This window comes from Mesoplodon bidens (genome assembly GCF_964165515.1).
Source record: "Mesoplodon bidens genome assembly, chromosome: 5".
Lineage (NCBI taxonomy): Eukaryota > Metazoa > Chordata > Mammalia > Artiodactyla > Ziphiidae > Mesoplodon > Mesoplodon bidens.
Genome location: NC_138161.1, coordinates 75712360 through 75733875, shown reverse-complemented (window position 1 = coordinate 75733875; position 21516 = coordinate 75712360). Strand labels below are relative to the sequence as shown.

Sequence of the window (21516 nt, the reverse complement as noted above, 5' to 3'; positions counted from 1 at the left end):
AGTGTAATCTTGGTCCAGGGATTGGCCCTCTTATCAGTATCTTCATCCTCTTACCATTTTGCAAGGTTTTCATGAGGATTAAGTGAGGAAGCAGAGGCCAAGTACCTGGGACACAGTGGATGCTTAATAGAGGGAAACAATCATCACCATAACCAGGCACCCACATTTTCATTTTTGGCTACTTTCTGATTTACATTCTGTTATCCTAACAAAGAATAACAGAAGCATTTTATGAGATAGTAGTAGCAGTATTTTACAAACAAAATGAATAACACACAAAAAATGAATGGTATGACCAAGGCAAATCACTGCCTGTGACCCAAATCCAGCCACACCTATTCATTTACTTATTGTCTGTAGCTGTTTCCCCATAACAGATACCACATGGCCCATAAAGCCAAAAATATTTACTCTCTGATTCTTTACAGAAACAGTTTGCTGACCCTTGATTCTAGTTCATCAATTCTCAGTGCGGTCCATGGACCCCTGAGACCCCTTCAGGGGATCTGCGAGATCCAAGCTATTTTCACACTAATACTCACACATCATTGACCTTTTTCACTGTGTTGACATTTGCACTGAAAGGACAAAAGCGGTGATGGGTAAAACTGCCAGTGCCTTAACACAGATCAAGACAGTGGCACAAAAATGTACTCATCGACTTCTTTATCACCACGTTTGCAGGGAAGAAACCAAACAAACAAAAAGCCAGTTTCACTTAACTCAGGTTGGCCCTGTTGATATTTTGAGCCAAATTTTTTTTTTTACAACTTTATTGCAGTATAATTGCTTCACAATGGTGTGTTAGTTTCTGCTTTATAACAAAGTGAATCAGTTATACATATACATCTGTTCCCATATCCCTTCCCTCTTGCGTCTCCCTCCCTCCCACCCTCCCTAACCCACCCCTCCAGGCGGTCACAAAGCACCGAGCTGATCTCCCTGTGCTATGCGGCTGCTTCCCACTAGCTATCTACCTTACGTTTGGTAGTGTATATATGTCCATGCCTCTCTCTCGCTTTGTCACAGCTTACCCTTCGCCCTCCCCATATCCTCAAGTCCATTCTCAAGTAGGTCTGTGTCTTTATTCCTGTTTTACCCCTACGTTCTTCATGACATTTGTTTTTTTCTTAAATTCCATATATATGTGTTAGCATATGGTATTTGTCTTTCTCTTTCTGACTTACTTCACTCTGTATGACAGACTCTAGGTCTATCCACCTCATTACAAATAGCTTAATTTCGTTTCTTTTTATGGCTGAGTAATATTCCATTGTATATATGTGCCACATCTTCTTTATCCATTCATCCGATGATGGACACTTAGGTTGTTTCCATCTCCGGGCTATTGTAAATAGAGCTGCAATGAACATTGTGGTACATGACCCTTTTTGAATTATGGTTTTCTCAGGGTATATGCCCAGTAGTGGGATTGCTGGGTCATATGGTAGTTCTATTTTTAGTTTTTTAAGGAACCTCCATACCTCCATAGTGGCTGTACCCATTCACATTCCCACCAGCAGTGTAAGAGTGTTCCCTTTTCTCCACACCCTCTCCAGCATTTATTGTTTCTAGATTTTTTGATGATGGCCATTCTGACTGGTGTGAGATGATATCTCACTGTAGTTTTGATTTGCATTTCTCTAATGATTAATGATGTTGAGCATTCTTTCATGTGTTTGTTGGCAGTCTGTATATCTTCTTTGGAGAAATGTCTATTTAGGTCTTCTGCCCATTTTTGGATTGGGTTGTTTGTTTTTTTGTTATTGAGTTGCATGAGCTACTTATAAATTTTGGAGATTAATCCTTTGTCAGTAGCTTCATTTGCAAATATTTTCTCCCAATCTGAGGGTTGTCCTTTCGTCTTTTTATTATGGTTTCCTTTGCTGTGCAAAAGCTTTGAAGTTTCATTAGGTCCCATTTGTTTATTTTTGTTTTTATTTCCATTTCTCTAGGACGTGGGTCAAAAAGGATCTTGCTGTGATTTATTTCATAGAATGTTCTGCCTATGTTTTCCTCTAAGAGTTTGATAGTTTCTGGCCTTACGTTTAGGTCTTTAATCCATTTTGAAATTATTTTTGTGTATGGTGTTAGGGAGTGATCTAATCTCATACTTTTACATATAGCTGTCCAGTTTTCCCAGCACCACTTAATGAAGAGGCTGTCCTTTCGCCACTGTACATTCCTGCCTCCTTTATCAAAGATAAGGTGACCATATGTGCGTGGGTTTATCTCTGGGCTTTCTATCCTGTTCCATTGATCTATCTTTCTGTTTTTGTGCCAGTACCATACTGTCTTGATGACTGTAGCTTTGTAGTATAGTCTGAAGTCAGGGAGCCTGATTCCTCCAGCTCCATTTTTCATTCTCAAGATTGCTTTGGCTATTCGGGGTCTTTTGTGTTTCCATACAACTTGTGAAATTTTTTGTTCTAGTTCTGTGAAAAATGCCAGTGGTAGTTTGATAGGGATTGATTGAATCTGTAGATTGCTTTGGGTAGTAGAGTTATTTTCGCAATGTTGATTCTTCCAATCCAAGAACATGGTATATCTCTCCATCTATTTGTATAATCTTTAATTTCTTTCATCAGTGTCTTATAATTTTCTGCATACAGGTCTTTTGTCTCCTTAGGTAGGTTTATTCCTAGATATTTTATTCTTTTTGTTGCAATGGTAAATGGGAGTGTTTTCTTGATTTCACTTTCAGATTTTTCATCATTAGTGTATAGGAATGCCAGAGATTTCTGTGCAATAATTTTGTATCCTGCTACTTTACCAAATTCATTGATTAGCTCTAGTAGTTTTCTGGTAGCATCTTTAGGATTCTCTATGTATGAGCCAAATATTTTGATATTTGGTTTCCGGGAGGGGGCTGTCCTATGGACTGTAGGATGTTTAGCAGCATCTCCAGCCTCTACCCAGTAGATACTACCAGCTTGTCCCCTGTAACACCCCCAGCAGTGACAACCAAAAATGTCTCCAGACTTTTTTTTTTTTTTTTGTGTGTGGTACACGGACCTCTCACTGTTGTGGCCTCTCCTGTTGCAGAGCACAGGCTCTGGAAGTGCAGGCTCAGCGGCCATGGCTCACCGGCCCAACCGCTCTGAGGCATGTGGGATCTTCCCAGACCGGGGCACAAACCTGTGTCCCCTGCATTGGCAGGCGGACTCCCAACCACTGCGCCACCAGGGAAGCCCTCGAGACATTTTTTGAAATTTCTTTTATTTAACTTAATAAATGGTAAATATCAATGTATATAACTCAGATGAACAAAAACTCTTTGGTGTCTTCTATAATTTTTAAGACAGTAAAAAGTTCCTGAGACCAAAAAGTTTGAGACCTGCTGGTCTATTTTGTATTTACAGAGTATTTATGATATTTACACCACTTAATCAAAATAAAGTGAAAAGGATCCTATAACTGATGATGAACAAGAGATAGGAAAAAGGAGTGGGAAAATAGGTGCAAGGGTGGGTTTGGGATTTGGGGCGGGAGGGATGGAAGTATAGCCAGAGAAGACACAGCTTTAGAGACACGGGGGGCAGTGTGACCTGAGTGAGTGAGTCCTCCATCTGTGCCTCAGTTTCCTTCTTATAAAATGGCAGTGATCACAGTATTATTGGGAGGATTGCATGAATAAATACATAAAAAACGTATAGAATAGGCTTGGCGCTTAGTGGGTCAGCTGTTATTATTTTAATATTAAATAATCAATTTATGTCAGAAGGGATGAGGTCAGGCTTACCATTAAGGCACACAGGTGCTGCTGACCCTGTCCCCACGGTGGGATGACTGAAAGCAGAAAAATGCAGTCACTGGTCCCCAGAGATGAAATATTGTGGAGCCAAGAAAGAAATCAGAATCTCCTAAACCCCTTCTTACCCTAACATCCCACTTTCTAATCCAGAATCACATCTGTTACCCCTGTGAGGTACATGGGCATGCTCCAAGTTTTCAGAACAAACGATGTGACATTGGCTAGGCTTCATGTGTTAGTTCCAGAGCAGTTATAACTTTTCTTGTTCCCACGCTGTGATTAATTTTCCCTTCAGCTCAATTTGGCTGCCAGAAAATCATCCAGAATTGTGTTGATTTCAGCAAATACTCACACAGCCATCCTCACCTTTAGGAAGACATGTGCTTTCAAAAAAGGGCTCTTAATGAAACCGTAGGGACACCTCTTAGGTAAGCAAATGAAATGTTTGTGGACTGACTAAAAAAACTGCTAAAGAGGAACCTGAAGCTGAAGCTGAGGAAGTTACTTGAAATTTGAAATCGCATTCTCCATAGTAAAGTGCCACATCTCCCGTGTCCCTTTTCTTATTTCTTCCAACCTCCCTTTGTCAATCAGGACACTTTTTGCTGTAACTGTTTTCTGTGGTTACTGAGACTATGGGGTTTAGATCCTAAAATCTTGCTGAATTCACATGTAATATTCTCTGTGAAATCTGACCTGACTACACTATTTAACATTAACCCCCCTCCGTGGGTCTCCCTATTCTGCCTCATCTTCCTTTGAGGTACATTTCTCCATCCAACACACTCTGTATTTTACACATGCATTTTGTTTATTGTCTGTCTGCCTCATTGTCATGGCAGAGATTATCTTTTTCCTTCAGTGCTGTGTTCCTAGCTTCTAAAAGAGTGTCTGGTACAGGGTAGGGACCCACACATCCAGCTTTTGCCTTGAAATGAGGAAGGGAAAATGTCCCTGTGATGCATTGCACACCGTGAATTCACATAGAGAGCCCTTGCGTGAATGAAAGCATCTATGTTGAAAAAAATATTAGACTCAAGAGTACTTAGGTGTCCTTCTGCAACCTGACAGTTATATGAGCCAAAGTATAAAATGGGCTATCAAGGAACTTGTTCCAATGGTGTTTATTTTTCATTCCTCTAATATTGTTATCCTTCAATGAGTAAATATCTCTTCAATTAGCTGTCCAGCTCACTGAATTACTAGCCTTAGTCCCACATATCCAGACAGAGCACTGTGCCCTAGGGGTTCTTAACAAATACTTATTAAGGGATTGATGGCAGATGTACCCCCTTCTCCAAGAGATGTGTTCCAGTGCAATTGTACATGGACTCTTTGAAAAACAAGTTAAGTATTAAAGACTAGGGAAGTTCACTACTGCAATCTGTTCTGTAATAAATATTTCTTTTAAAGTACAGAATTCTTTTGCAACTACATACCTTTATTTGTAAAGTCATGCCTTGGCATATAAGGTTTGCTTAACTCAGTGAATCAAGACATACACACCAAGTGTAGACACTACAGGCTCAGTTCTGTGCTGGGCTGATGATTGATGTATGGTGGCCCCTTTAGGAGACTTGAGTGGTACATGTAACCGTTAGGGAATTATACATGGAAGGGGGGACTGTGGGTCCCTTAAAGACAGAGACCACTTCTCATTCACCTTTGTCATCTAGTGTCTAGCACAGACATATTACAGGCATGCAATAAAAGCACGAGTAAACAAATGATCAAATGCAATCAAGTACGAAAAAGATTTTTAAAAAGAGTTGATAATACAGTGAAAATTCAGACAGAAGAGGTCATTGGGAATGGCTTCATGGAGGAGAGAGAAGTTACATCTTGAAAGAAATGAAGGCCCCAAATGCTAGAACAAAGGGGACAGGGGAATTCCTAGCTAGAAGAGTAATTTACACCTGCACACCTATCACTTAAAAGGATTTTGATCATCAGCCTCCAATATATATTTATTTATAATTATACATATGTTCTATTATACTACCATTATGAAAGTTTTTAAATACATTAAAAAATAAGATTTTAAAAGAGCAGTTAAAGATAAAATAAGAATATTTTAATTATTTTTATTTATTAATGGTATATCATTATTTATATTGGGCACAAATCTACATTTCAAATAACGTTCTTGATAATTTTGAATTTTTTTGGCTAACTTCCAGTCATGTTGGATTAAATCATGTCACCTCATAATATGACTGATGAGGAGTTCTCATAGGTATAGGAGACCAGTCAGCTAAGCCATTTTCTTGTTATTCACTCACGCCTGAGTTATTCATGCTGTTCTTCATCTTCAGTTTTTTGAAGGAACGTATTTAAGTCAACTGTGAGAGTTAACTTGATTAAAGCCGAATACTAGAATCTACTCATTCGACCGGGCACCTAAAATCTGTAACATGCTGACAAATGCTTAAAGTGAACAAATGAGGGAGGATGTCCTGTGGAGAGGAGGTATACCATTATGGTACACGGCATCATCTGACAGGCAGATGGATGGGGGGGTGCCGTTGACCAGGCCTCCCCTGTCTGCGTGGAGTTAGTGAGTCATAGGCATAGAGGCTTGGCCCAAGGAGGAAGCAGAGTTGGGAAGGGTGAATGTGGGGGTCAGATCATTAACAATAGTTGAGAGATTTGGACCTGGCAAGATAGGCTCATGAGACTACATATTTTTAAGAAAGGAGTAACAGGGAAAAGGTTTTATTTATTTTTTTTAAATTGTCTTGGAAATCAGGAAAAAGTCAAAACCTCAAAGAAGCCAATTAAGAGGCATTATGAATGAAACATTGTTAGCTTCAGCTAGCTCTCTAAGTAAACTCCCCATAGAATTGTCATCTGCAGGTCATGGGACTCTGACTTTTTTTTTTAATATAGACCTTAGTTCTTCATCGTTCTTCCCCACCATCACCACCCCAGCTTTATTAAAGTATAATTGACAAGTAAAATGATAAGATATTTAAAGTGTACAACAAATGATTTGATATACATATACATTGAGAAAGGATTCCCCCTATCAAGTTAATTAACCCATCCATTATCCCATATGTTTTAGCAAATTTCAATTACATGATACAGTGTTATCAACTATGGTCACTATGTTATACATTAGATCCTCAGACCCTATTCATCTTATAACTGAATGTTTATACACTTTACCAACTTTTCCCTATTTCCGCCCCCCCACTAGTCCTTGGCAACCACTTTTCTAGCCTCTGTTTTTTGGGGTTTGACCTCTTTTTTTAGATTCTACACATAAGAGATACCATAAAGTATTTGTCTTTCTCTGTCTGGCTTGTTTTACTTAGCATAATGCCCTCCAGATTCATCCATGTAATCACAAATGTCAGGATTTCCTTCTTTTTTGTGGCTGAATAACGTTTCATTCCATACATATATGCCACATTGTCTTTATCCATTCATGTGTCAGTGAACACTTAGGTTGCTTCCATGTCTTGGCTGTTGTACATAATGCTTCTATGAACATGGCAGTGCAGATATCTCTTTGAGATAATGACTTCGTTTCCTTTGGATAGATTCCCAGAAGTGGGATTACTGGATCATAGAGTAGTTCTATTTTCAGAGGAACTGCCGTACTATTTTCCATAGTGGCTGCAGCAGTTTCTCTCCCCACCAACAATTGTACACGTTCTCCATTGTTCTTGGCAGGAGAGAGCCAGGAGCTGCTTGCCGTTCCTGGTGAGTCAGCTGGCCAGCATGGAGCACTCGTTTCACCATATTCTCCTGCTGGAGATTAAGAGCATCACGGACACCTTCTCCTCCATCCTGGGCCCTCAGAGCAGAGACATCTTCCGCATGAGCAACAGCTTCACTGCCATTGCCAAGCTCCTTACGCGACAACTGGAAACCACCAAGGCCAGAAGTGACAGGTGAGCAGGGATCCCTGGGTACCTCAGGATCTGTTGTGAACCCACTGAGACATAGCACAAAAGGCTATGTTTTCTTTTGTAAGCATAAAAGTTCCCAAAGAAAGCCAAACTCACTATCTCAACATAGAGTAACTTCTGAATAAATTATGACATTTGCCAGAATATTTTCTAAATCTGTGAAAACCAGAATGTAACCAAAACAATCCTAAAAAAAGTGTAAAAAATACGGTAAAGAAATAGGAATGTAGTGCAAATAATAATGTTTATAGAACTTGTTTATTTATTTAACAAGCATTTAACAGTTGCTTACTCTATACCAGGAACCCTGCCAAAAGCTAGACATATTGAGAGATAAAACATGTTCCTTTACCCAAAGAGCTCATTATCTAGCGAGGAGGTAAATACTGAGTGGGTAATTAGAGAATAGTGGGAAGATTATGCTGATTATGATGCTGTCAAGGAGTTTGGGGAACACAGAGATGGGGGTACCTACTTCTGTATGGAATGGAGAGGAATGGGAAGCTGAGATCAGGGAATGCTTCCCAAAAGAGGTGATATTTTGAACCAAGTCTTGAAAGATGACCAGATTGTACCAGGCTGGCTTTGGGGCAGCATGTGAAAGAGCACAGCACTTTCTGGAAACAGAAGTCATTTTGTCTGGCTAGGGTGTGTGTAATAAGGAGAGCGACATTAGGTAATACTGATGAAGTGGTAGGCAGGGACCAGATGATGCAGGACATGACAGACCTTCTTAAGGAGTTTGAATTTTATCCTAGAGGCTGTGAGGAATCATGGTGGGTTTTTACATGTTAGGATATGATCAGAATCCATGTTTCAGGAAGCTCACTCTGGCCCTAGTGCAGAGAACATCTCAGGCAGAAGCAGACTGGAGTCAGGTCAAATGAAGGAAGGACAGAAAAGTGTCCACAGATATTAGCAATTAGAAGATTATTGATGATTGTAGTGAGTGAGCTGCCAGTGGTATGGCTGGACACAAAACAGGATGCCTGGGGTTGAAGGGAAAGGGTGGAGACAATAAACAAATCTGGTCCTTTCAAGAAGTTTGTGGAGAAAAATAAAGACCATGCAGGATTGAGGGAGGGGTTTTATTATGTTTTGCTACATTTTGAATAAGGAGGCACTTGGAAAGTTTTATGACCTTAGAAGTCACAAAGTACTTTCAAATTCATCATCTCATTTGATTCTCATGATCACCCTAAGGGGTAAGAAGGGCAATTATCATTATTCCTATTTTATAGAAGAAGAAACAAAGACTCAGAGACTGGTTAGATCTCTTCCCAAGGTTACACAGTAACTAAGTGATAAAAGATGGACTCAAATTTCAGATCCTATGCACTGGAAGGTATTCAGTTATGGAGAAGGGGCAAGGCACATTTGAGACTAGCATCAGATTTTGTGAGTTTGGGGGCTAACAAATGATGCATATCATTTTCAGCCTGAAACAGCATTCCAAAAACACAAGAAGCCATCCTTACAAAATAGTGAACATTTAGTCACAAGGGTCCACTTTATGTCCAGCATAGCACAGAGCCTGGAGGTCCCAAGAGATATAAAACAAAACATAAGACATAAAATACCGTTCCTCAAAGGGTTCACAGTCAGTGCATGTGACAGGATTAATGGAAGTGCATATAGCAGGCTGTGGAGCATGAGAGACATACAGCCAGGGAAACGAAGAATATTTCACAAAGAAGGTGAGATTTAAGTTCATTCCATGTTTATTGAGTAGCTTCCATGTGCCAGGCATCTGCGTACGTACCAGATTAAGTTGCACAGGATGAATGAAAGTTCCCCAGATAAGCGTTGAAAGGATACTCCAAATAGAAAGGACACTCCTCACATGCAAAGATAAAAGAGCTTAAGAGTGTGTGACCCAGACTAAAGAAAAGCAATTCGTTCATCGTGGCTGGAGTGAATACATCAGTGGAGGGTGGGAGAGTAAACTGAAAAGTTAGGTCAAAGGCAGATTCTCAGAGAAGCAAGGAGTTTGTCCTGTAAGCAACATGGCGGCTTGGAAAGATTTTAATCCAGGGAATGAACACTGCTCCTAGCACAGTAACTAGCAGATAGTGGGCACTCAATAAATATTTCTTCACTAAAGGACTAGGTGGATGAGGAAGTGGCTGACATGGTGCAGCCCTGAATGGATTTGGCTGGAGCTGCAGGCTGGCAAGAGAGAGAGTGGCCAGGATGCTATTACTGGGGGCTTAGCAGTAGGCTCCCTCCATGGTGAGCGAGGCCTGGGCTAAATCAGAGGTGGGGAACCTAAGAAGTCAGGACAGATCTTTATAGTGAGAGAGCTTGGAATTAGGAAGAATCGATTATTGGTGAGAGGTGGGGTAAGGAGAAGGGGAGGAGAGTGAATGAAAACCCAAAGATATCTAGCTTGAGTGACCACATACATATGGAAGAGGATGCTGATAACCAAGAAAAGATGTAGCAGGAGGGGAGCCCATCTGGAGGACCTCTTGGCCCACTCCACACAGAGAATATTTTATGGCCAAGATGGTCATCAAAGTCAACAATAGCTATTCATCTGAGGAAGCCAGATAGCAAGTGCCCTTTTCTCTCAACACCATAGTTTTGATTGAGCGTATAAAAATCTGTTGCTGCCTAGTTCAATGTCTAGTATAGATGCCTGTAATACCAGGTTTTCTAATTTTGGTGCTATTGACATTTGGGCTAGATAATTCTTGGTTGTGGAGCTGTTCTGTGCATCCTACAGTACTTACGAGCTTCCCCAGCCTCTGCCCACCAGATGCTAGTAGCAACCCTCCCCCTCAGCTGTGACAACCAAAAATGTCTCCAGACACTGCTAAATGTCCCCTTAGAGATAAAAATCACCCCCAGTTGAGAACCATTTACGTATTCCATTTAAAAACAGCATTTACACAGACCCCATGACCTGCCTAGCAGCAACCTACACACATGGCAGCATCCAAAAAATCCAAAGCCAGCATCATGAAGGGATGATTTGTCATCTATGTGCAAGCACAAAGTCACTGTTGGCCAATTTTCATGATGTGGGGAAATTCAGTTTAGAGCTTCTATAGCTGGTGTTCAGGGGAGCCACTTTACATTCTGTGCTCAGCTAGCCTGCTCATTTCTTCTTCCAGTGGTGACTGGTGTGTGCGTCAGATATGAAAGCTCGGGCACGTATGCTGGCCAGTAGTCTATCCATTCTTTCTTGCCTCTACACAGGCAAAGTTTCAAGAGGCCAGTTGACTCCATGAGATTATATGTGTGAAAAAGGGTTTGTATAAAGGAAAAACATGTTGTACAAGGGTGTTACATTAGGCATTCTGACAGGAAAAATGATTCTTAATAAGCAGGCCCAATCCAATTAGCAATAAACAACTTCCACATGAAAAGAAGAATTTAGGAGATATGTAGACAGGAGAAAATAATGAGGTCTCACTGTCAAAATATGAGTCTGCATTAGGAAAATGCATTTCTCCTCCGTTTATTATTTTTCTGGGGAAAAAAAAAATTAAATGTGAAGAGATGAAAGGTCACCACTCCCTTCACATACACCAACACCACCACCATTGCCACCACCTCAGCCTCTCTCAATTCAAAATACTTCACCCGTTTCAACCCTCTCTGTCAGTCTCCTTCTAATCGATTTTAAGTATTCGGTGGGAATCTCAAAAAGGCTGGTGTGGACAGCCAGGCTTTTGTATTAGCTGCTCATCCTCTCTAGGATGGTTGCTAGGCTTCTCTCCCCACATCTTTTCTCTGAATAGCCTTCATTGTGACCATTTAGCTTCAGTAATTTTAATCTGTGCCCCACAAAGCAGAAAGGTCCACACTTTTGTCTAAAGCATCCAGCAAAGTCTGATCCTTACAATTGAAGGGGAAATGAATAAGGGAAGAGAGCTCAAAAGAAAATTAAAGATGGATTAAATTCAAAACAGATGTCATCTAATTTACAAATCTGACACATAGCCCAGCAGGCCAGATTTTAGACTTCAGGCCCAAATTACAAGACTATCAAAAGAAAAACAATTAGCATCCTAGAGAGAATGAAAAACTGGAGGAGACAGGAGCCTCCTTTGCGCCAAATGACTGAATTAACCGGGTGATTTTTTATTTGATGCACCAGGTAAGCACACTTGCACTTTTCTTGTTCCTGTATTTCAGGATGAATGTTTTTATCTAAATAATAAACCACCAGAGGCTGACTAACAGGACAGCCATGCAAAACATTTAGATTTTGAAATTAATTCTGGAGAAGCAAAAGAAAGATAACAGCAATTGTGGATTAAAAAAGAGAGGGTGGTGCTTGCTTTGGCAGCACATATGCTAAAATTGGAACGATACAGAGAAGGTTAGTATGGTCCCTACTCAAGGATGACATGCAAATTCATGAAGCGTTCCCTATTTTTCTTATGGTTACCAAGGGGGAAGGGGTGGGAGGGAAAAACTGGGAGATTGGGATTGACATAAACGCACTACTATATGTAAAATAGATAACTGATAAGAACCTGCTGTATAGCACAGGGAACTCTACTCAATACTCTGTAATGACCTATATGGGAAAAGAATCTGAAAAAGAGTGGATATATGTATGTGTATAACTGACTCACTTTGCTGTACAGCAGAAACTAACACAACATTGTAAATCAAATGTACTCCAATAAAAATTAATACAAAAAATTTTTTAAATTAAAAAGAGAGGGTGTCAAGATAGGAGAAAAGCTCTATACCTTTCACAACTGTATGAGCCCTAAGTAGCCTGCTGGGTGGCCACTAACCATTGAACCATTTGCTTGCCAGGACCCATGGGAAGTTGGGGAAAGAGAGGGTGGCTCCTGGCAGCTGTGTGCTGGCTGAGCAGTCAGTGATCGTTGGACTAGAAGACGCCTTTGCCAATGCATGTGGTGCCAGGGAGGCTGCTCTAATCAGGCACCATCAGAATTGGGGACAGTTTGCCACAGGTGGTCTTAGTAGGAGGTTAGGCTTGACCCCAACTAGGGATGGAAGGTTTGAGGGATGGAAATTGTGAAAAGAAAGCAGGGGTGGGGAGGTAAATAGGAGAAATGAGAAAAGGTAGGGAGAAAGAGGGGCCAGGAAGAAGGCACAAGGGGAAAGCAGAGGGAAAGGAGAAAGGGCACCTGACCCAGCCCTAAGTCCCAGGCCTGGGGGCGTCACAGTTCCCTCAGATCCAGCTTTCACACCCTAACCAAAGCCATCAAAGTCATGGGGGAGAAAGTTACCTTTAAGAAAAGTTTTAACACAAAGCATTAACCTCTGGCTTGATTAAATGGGTGTATGTTCTTTGGTTGTTTTGGTGGTGATGGTGATAGTAGTGGTGAGACTGTGTTTATTCTTTGTTTTTAAGAATCAGGTGGGAGGTGAGAGGTAGGCAATGGAAGGTAAAATATAGTCAAAACCTATTCGGTAGGTTTAAATCTGATTTCGGGATACAGGTATCCCTCACTTTTCAAAAGTTCACTTTACGCCCCTTTGCTTTGAGGAAAGACCTACATTAGTACAGTTGTCTTGATTCCAGGACCCCTCGGATACCAAAAGCCATCAATCCATCGATCCTCGAGTCCCTTTTATAAAATGGTGTAGCGCAGTTGGCCCCTGTACAGGCTAGTTCCACATCCTCAGTTTCAACCAATTGCAGATCAGAATTCAGAATTCATTCTGTGGTTGGTTGAATCTGAGGATGCGGAAGGGGGGATATGGAGGGCCAATTGTATCTGTTTTTGCTAACGGAAAGAAATCCAAAGAGGATTTTCACTTTTACAAAAAAAAGGTAATTACTTCTTCGCCTTATACCCATTTCAGCTTAGGAAATGTTTCATAGGGATGCTCAAATAGCGGGGGAAACCTGTAAATGGAAAGCAGTGACACAGTGGAGGGAAGGAAATGAAACAACAGTATGTGGGAGAGAATGAAGGGACGATAGAATAAGGAGATTATGTTCACAAGGAAAGGACTCCAGGATATCTCCCCTCCTTGGAGTCACCCCAGAGTTTGGGTTTATTCTAAATTTCATTCATTGAACATCAAAGAAGTGGATGAACAGGGGATTTGAGTCAATGTGTGTCTGGAATGTATAGCAAAGCAACATGGACTGCAGAGGCCCTTTTCCAACTGTGAGACCCTTTGCAACCTGTCATTCCAGGGCTCCCATCTTGACATCTGGGAATCACATCAGAACCCAACCCTGGTGTGATACACAGTCTCTGAAGGCACAGCCCGAGAGTTTAGGAGTGATGGCTCTTTACCGAGTCCACAGCCAAACTGCAGAGAGCAGGGAGCCAGGTTCTTCTCTCCAGCTTTTCAGAGAAGGCCATGTTTCTGAGTCTGATCAAGCTTTTACCCAGCTCCTACCATGTGATGGGTTCAGCTCTGGGAGCTTTTACTATGTTATATTGTTACATCGTCACAACAACAACGTCTTTTAATATATATTAGGATTACAGAGGCTTCATACTAAAGCATAGTGGAGAAAACTTTGTGGATGGGCCAGAACAAAGTAAAATTCTTTTTTTTTTTGGATGCGTTGGGTCTTCGTTGCTGTGTGTGGGCTTTCTCTAGTTGGGTCGAGCGGGGGCTACTCTTCATTGCGGTGCTCTGGCTTCTCATTGCAGTGGCTTCTCTTGTTGCAGAGCATGGGCTCTAGGAGCATGGGCTCAGTAGTTGTGGCTCGCGGGCTCTAGAGCGCAGACTCAGTAGTTGTGGAGCACGGGCTTAGTTGCCCCACGGCACGTGGGATCTTCCCGGACCAGGGCTCAAACCCGTGTCCCCTGCATTGGCAGGCGGATTCTCAACCACTGTGCCACCAGGGAAGTCCCCAAAGTAAAATTCTTTACCCAACCCCTACTCACCTCTAGGTTCATGGTAGTTCTTCGAGGGGCAATAGTATAATTGCCCAGACATCAGCTCATAGTTTTCTTTCATTTCTTCCTTTAGTGTAGTCCAGTGTATCTCAAATTGTAGCGTGGACAAGATTTACAGTATTCACAGTACTTCATTAATAAAGGAATTTTAAAGGAATGTCAGGGGTGACTTGCCTGTTCCTCCCCAAAGTGATACCACACTAACCTTTATTATTACCTTCTATCAATAGAATGCCTTCTTTGTGCCTCTCTTCCCACTGAAGGCTGCTCTTATCCAGGACTCCAGTTTGGTATCCCTTCCCCAGGAAGTCTTCCCCACCCACCCATGCCCATGGTGACCTTCTCTCTTTTGCCCTGCTACAACTCACATTGCCTCTCCACTCCTCCACACCTGAAGTCCTGCACTGAAGTGCTAGGTATCTTTCTGTTTACCCTCCAGTCTCCCCCAAACTTGAGAGAGCTAATATTCAGAGCCTATGCACTGTGGAAGGAAAACAGAGTCTTAAAAGTTCTTACAAGAGCTCCCACTTTTTTAGGCAAGACATGTTTACACAAAGAGAAATTGATTCTTTGAGAGCAACTGTTGGCTCGAAAAATGTACATAAGGAGATTCAGGACCATAATTAAAAACATGTGATGTTCTGGTCAGTGTTGCCCCCTGCTTAGGAAAAGCTGAATGCAATTTCACCCCACCAAGGTAACCAGAGTTTTCATAAAAAACATGTATATGTTTTCAATCTAGGGAGGTCTAGGGTGGTCACTTGTATAAAAAGAAAATCGGAACAACCATTTGTGGCAGTAGCTGTGGTTCTTGTTACTCCTCCATGTCTAGGGAAGGAAGGGCTTCGGTTTTTTGCCCCTCTTCTTACTGAAGAAGTCTGTCATGTGGTACCATTTACGTTCCATCTGCTGTTAATTTACTTCCACCATTTGTCCTTCCTTAAAGCAGCATTTATGGTGATGCGAAGGCCTGGAAAGGTATTTCAGGAATTCGTTTATCAGCAAGAGAGGTAGGTGGGAGACAGCATTACCAGCTTTGGAGCCGATGAAGCAGCCCCAGGGAGCGCAAGGCCGCAGAGGGGCTGGCTCTGCCAGTGTGGACAGCCCTGCCTGGAGTGTGAGCGGCACAATCACACCTTTGCGGGGGTGGGGGTGGTGCGGCAGGCCCCTTCCCTGTAACACAGCTGTGTTCAAAACACAGGACACACAAGAGAAAATAGCTTTTCATCAGGCTTCTGCGGTTTGGCTTCCCCTTTCAGACAAGACAGGGAACAGCAGAGCTTTAGCCTGGAGGAAACGAAAACCTGTGCTGTGGGAGGAGAGGTGAGAGGGACTTGACCCTAGACGGCCCCTTGTGGGAAGGGTGACAGCTGAGGATAAAACAGTTCTACTTGGGCTTCCCTGGTGGCGCAGTGGTTGAGAGTCCGCCTGCCGGTGCAGGGGACACGGGTTCGTGCCCCGTTCCGGGAAGATCCCACATGCCGCGGAGCGGCTGGGCCCGTGAGCCATGGCCGCTGAGCCTGCGCGTCCGGAGCCTGTGCTCCACAACGTGAGAGGCCCGTGTACCGTAAAAAAAACCAAAAAACAGTCTACTTGACCCTGATGACCCAGCTGTTTGCTATTTTCATTCCCCAAAAGCTCCCTGTTCCTTTATGGTATCCATCATAAATGAACTCTGAAGTTGCTATTTGCGTGCTGTTTCCTGAGTTTTGAACACCTTTCAGTTTTTGTTAAAGGGGACACCAGAATTTATTTTTCAGACCTCTGTGAAGGGTTGCTCAGTGATTATATGTCAGCTCTGTTCTGGTGTGTTCCCACAGGATGTTACTCGGCGACATTAGCATATAATAATTCTTGTTGGTTACTGTGTTATCACCAGTCCCAAAATACGTATTGCTTCTTCCTGTGGCAGAGTCAAAGGCAAACTGAAGGAAACACCTCCTGAGAGGCAGGGGCAAGAGGGTATGAAGCGGGTGAACCCTGGAGGTGGATACTTGCGTTTAAGGCTGGGTTTACTCGTTGATCTTCAGTAAATTAGTCGATGTCTCTGTGTCTCAGCTTCTCCATCTGTGAAATGGAGATGGCAGAGGGCCTGCTTCACTAATGGGCAGACCGGCTGAGGGGATGTATCACAAAGGATAACTTAACCATTGCCCTGCTCTTCCAGTATTAAACGATGGTGAGTGACAGCGTCTTACCTTTTTCCCTCTTCCCAGTGGTTGCATTTCATGGCAGATACCCTCTCCTTAATCCTCGTGGCCAGCCCCCATTACCTGCTCACGTTCTCAGAAAAAAAGCCTGGAAAAGGAGGAGCATGTTGTCTCTACAATTCTCACCCCTGATTCAGAGTGTTCTGATTATATTACTATGTTACATTTTTGTACTCTTTTATAATTTTCAAAGTGCTTTTGTAACTTGTGCCACATCCAGATGACAGTTTATTAGGATCTGTCAGCCTTCTGGTAAGGCTGCCGCTCACCAGGTCTGCCCATTCTAGGCTCAGGAACCTTGACGAATAATTCTGGGTCCATCTGAACCAGTATCTGTCAGGGGCAAAAAGTGCAACGGTACCTTTACCTCAGAACTGATAAAGACCCTGGAAGGCTTGAGAAGGATAAAGCTATGGAATGTGAGGGGACTGCATACAGTTTACCACACTCCAACTCCAAATAACACACAGTTATTTATTTACTTACTTATTTACTTAGCTGTGTTGGGTCTTCGTTGCTGCGTGCGGGCTTTCTCTGGTTGTGGCGAGCGGGGGCCACTCTTCTTTGCAGTGTGCGGGCTTCTCATCGTGGTGGTTCCTCTTGTTGCGGAGCACGGGCTCTAGAGTGCAGGCTTAGTTGCTCCATGGCATGTGGGATCTTCCCGGACCAGGGATCAAACCCATGTCCCCTGCATTGGCAGATGGATTCTTAACCTCTCTGCCACCAGAGAAGTCCCACACACAGTTTATTAAGTCTCACCTCACTACAGAATTAGTGAAACTCTCGGCAGCTTTGCTTGATTAAGGGAAAGTGCCTCTGCCCTGGTCTGCTTCAGATTCTGTTCTTTCAGTGCTTGGGCCAGTGCTTCTCAAACTTGAATATGCATTGGAACACCTGGGGATTGGGTTAAAGTGCACACTCTGATTCGGCAGGTCTGGGATGGAGCCCGAGATTCTGCATCTCCAACAACCTCTAAGGTGATGCTGATTCTGCTGGTCCAGCAACCTCACTTTGAGCAGCAAGGGCAGAGGCTTTGCACTTTTTGCTGATCTTTTTCTGTGTCCCATTCCTTCTCATGTTGGTTAAATGAAAAGAGAACAAATGACTGAGCATCTGTATTAGAGTGATCACTTCCTCCTATCAGGACTTATAAACTTTTGTTCTATTAGCAGAACGTTCTCCCTCCATGCCTGCAATTGCTCAGAATTCATCCTTGAAGTACAGAGATTTTTAAAAAATCGACCATTTCTATATCCCAGTCCTTGTATGCTCACACAGTAGGGAGGGTCGCTCTCCTATAGTCCACAGTCTTTAGGATGCTGCAGAGGTAGGAGGGACTGTATGGTCCTTCCTGGCTTAGAAAAAGAAGAAGCTTATCTTCCAGGTTTGGTATCACCTGTACAAGCTGCCTTCTTTCGGTATCAAATGTCCACATTGGGCAGTAGCTACCTAGGGCTTTTTTTTTTTTTTTTTGCGGTACGCGGGCCTCTCACTGCTGCGGCCTCTCCCGTCGCGGAGCACAGGCTCCGGACGCGCAGGCTCAGCGGCCATGGCTCACGGGCCCAGCCGCTCCACGGCACGTGGGATCTTCCCGGACCGAGGCACGAACCCGTGTCCCCTGCATCGGCAGGCGGACTCTCAACCACTGCGCCACCAGGGAAGCCCTAGGGTTTTACTATTTGACATTTTCATGCCCATTCTGTATCGGGCTACACTGTCAAATCCATTATCTTCTATAATGTTTTCAGCATTCTGGTGATACAGTATCATTGATCCCATTTTTAGATAACAGAAAAGTCATAAAGAGATTTGCCTGTCACTAACAAACAGGAGATTGGAGTCATAAACCTAGATCTTTTCCCTGGAAGGCAATATTCAGTCTATTTCCCCGTCACGCTCTCCTTTCGAAGCCCCTAAAAAGAATCTTGTTGTGAATGAAATAAACCATGGAGTCATTTCATTTCAGCAAGTTCTATATTCTGGTGCCCATATAACTGAGCACCTGCTGGTCTCTGCTCTTGTGCACTGAGGCAGTCAGGGGCAGAAGAGAATACCAAGAATTTGGATTCAACATTGTCCTTTCCCTTAGTGTTCAAGTTTAGCTTTTCCAGAGGCATTACTCATTTCAGTTCCAAAACAGATGACAGTGCTGTGGAGTTGGGGGATCATCTCTGTCATTCTTATGATGATTGATGACCCAAGAAACTGCTGAAGAGTAGGGAACATAATATCCTAAGAATTTAGGACTCCTATGTGGATTTGGTCCATCATATTCTCCTACTTCTCCTCTAACAAGCTCAACTCTGCAGGATACATATCCTGGGCATGGGATCATAAGCCAAGCTCATCAAAAGTTAACTAATATTATTTTTCTTTGATTTAAGGAGCCAGGAGGAGAGGCTGCCAATCTCTCCACCTCTGCCAGCTTTATAGTCTCATCTCCCAGCTTAGTGAGAGCAGTGAACTGCCCAAGGACCAATTCGTTTCTAAGGGGGAGTCCCGCTCACACAAGAGGGAGATAATTAGGCCTTCCCCTGCCCCTCCTGGGTATCCCTAGAGATGCTTTTACAAACTTTATCTTGGCAATAGACACCAAAAACTGTTCAGACTGGAAATCATCTGAGCCTCTTGTAATGTGGCATGTTGAGTTAAAGCCAAGTTAATATTTAGGGGATTATAGAACTCTGACAAAGATTTCTGTAAAATTACCTCTGGAGTTAAAAGCAGCAAATGGAAAAAAAAATAACCCCCTTGCATGAGCCCAACTCCCTGGCCCCCACAAATAAATGTAAACAGGACCGGGAGCTCCACTCTCCACCCATACTTTCACATTTGTGATGCATTTCTTTGCTCCAAAAGGAATGCAGAGTTTCTCTCTCTAAAAGATTTTTGTTTTTGAACAATCCTCTCCTATCTATTTATACTAAAATTAAAAACCAAGAGGAGAAGTCAAGGAGCAGTGAGTGTTTTTTATAAACTTCTACCTACCATTTTCTGACCTTTCAACCTATTGGAACAAAAACTTATCCTAATTCTCTGCCAGCAAAACTCTGTGACAAATCCAGGTGGATTGATGACCAGTAACAGAAAATTCTCTCTGGTCCATCTTGTGGCTTTGGCTACCTTGGAGACCCTTCATTACCACCCCTATCCCCTGACTCCTGTGTTATAAAATCTCCAAATCATAAAAACAAGGAAGATCGTGTATAAGAGAGAAATTCGTTGTGGTGAGAAACCTACTCATCAGTAACACTCATCAGCCTCATATCTAGAGATTATTTTTCTGGCCCAGGCATTTTATTGTTGCTTCTTTACTTATTTAGCCCTTTGCAAATCCCTCTTTTCACTCCTACTCTTGCTCCTTGCTTCTCTCCACAGTTGATATTTACCAAATGACACTGCCCCATCCCCTACTCCCCATGGACCAGGAGAAGCAGCCAGTGCTTCATAGACATCTGGTAGACCTCCAGAGGGTTTTTTGTGAGTGCAGGGAGCAAGCTGGCTTCAGAGATGTAGGTGGTCTCAGTTCATTTATTCTGCAAACACATCAGGTACCTGTGAGTGTCAAGCACTGTGCCAGGCACAGGGGAACAAGGATGAGCATTATAGTTCCCTGCCCACTGAGCAGCAGGGATTTACCCAGGAATAGGGTGGTCAGATGAAACTAATAGAAATACAGGACATCCAGTTAAATTTCAGGTAAAGAACAAATAATTTCTTAGTATAAGTATAATCATTTTAGTATAGTACAATACATTTTTTACTATGTCCCATTAGAGACATACCTATACTAAAAAAAAAATATTTGTTGTTTATCTGAAATTCACATTTGGCTGGATACCTGGCAACCTGCGCTAGAGGCACCTGACCTAACCCTCTTGGGTCAGCGGATGTCTAAGGTTAACCCATAACTTCTTTCATGCCCAGAGTCCCCTCAGGGATGCTGTAAGGCAATCTGAAGGTGAAGGAAGGCATGTTCCCAGGTACGAGAGCTCTGACTCACGCAGTCCATGGTGCTTAACAGCCAACACTTGGTGACTGGAGACAGGGGCAGGGAAAGGGGGCTGAGTGACTGTCCTCTCCTAAAGTCTGATGCCGTAGCATTCTCCAGGGGACATCAGTGCCTTCCAGGATATGGAATATTGATCTGCCTGTGTCTAGGCCATTGGTGTTTTCTTTTTACATTAACACAATGCCTAGACAAGGACAGATAAAGCTTCCAGAGGAGTAATAATAATAATAACAATTAAGAATAATAATAAAATTTAACATCTCCTGACTTCCTGTTTTGTGCTAGGAACAGTGCTTCACACCGATTCTGTCATTTCAGCTTCCCAACAACCCTATGAGTTAAGTATAGTTATTATCTCCATTTTGTAGATGGGGAAATTGGTATGAAGAGGACATGAAATAAAAGATCTCCATAAGTAAGAAAATTTTATTTAAAAAATTCAGAAACTGATCCAATAAAATTATTGAGGGAGATTTACTATAATCATGTGAAATTTGAAAGTTTTTGGAAGAAAGTGCTATTATTTAAACTGTTGTTATAACCCAGAGCTTTATGTAGAAAGAAAAAACTAGTAAATGCATGAGAAACTATACCTCTAACAACTTGTATGTTTTGAGATTTAAAAATTTGTTTAATGCTCAACATCTTATATATACATATTGGGGTATACTTTGTACTTCACAAATTTTTAAGTTTTAATAATCCCAGCTATAGAAATTTCTAAAATAAAGTTCAAAAATAAAGGTATCTTCCATTTTTG

The 21516-nt window shown here is 42.3% G+C and overlaps 1 protein-coding gene across 5 annotated transcripts in view; it reads left to right on the top strand.

The window, feature by feature from the left end:
• Nucleotides 1-21516, top strand: part of VEPH1 (ventricular zone expressed PH domain containing 1) — a 281487-nt gene that overhangs the window by 101325 nt on the left and 158646 nt on the right. For 3 of the 5 annotated variants that reach the window (XM_081235438.1, XM_081235437.1, XM_081235436.1), the window contains exon 7: nucleotides 7436-7656. The exons of 1 other annotated variant lie outside the window; for it this stretch is intronic. In XM_081235438.1, coding sequence (XP_081091564.1) covers nucleotides 7436-7656 — 221 coding nt within the window. Of the gene's footprint in view, nucleotides 1-7435; nucleotides 7657-11820; nucleotides 11869-21516 lie in introns of those variants that run through there. One more of the 5 variants, XM_081235439.1, reaches the window with a different exon arrangement.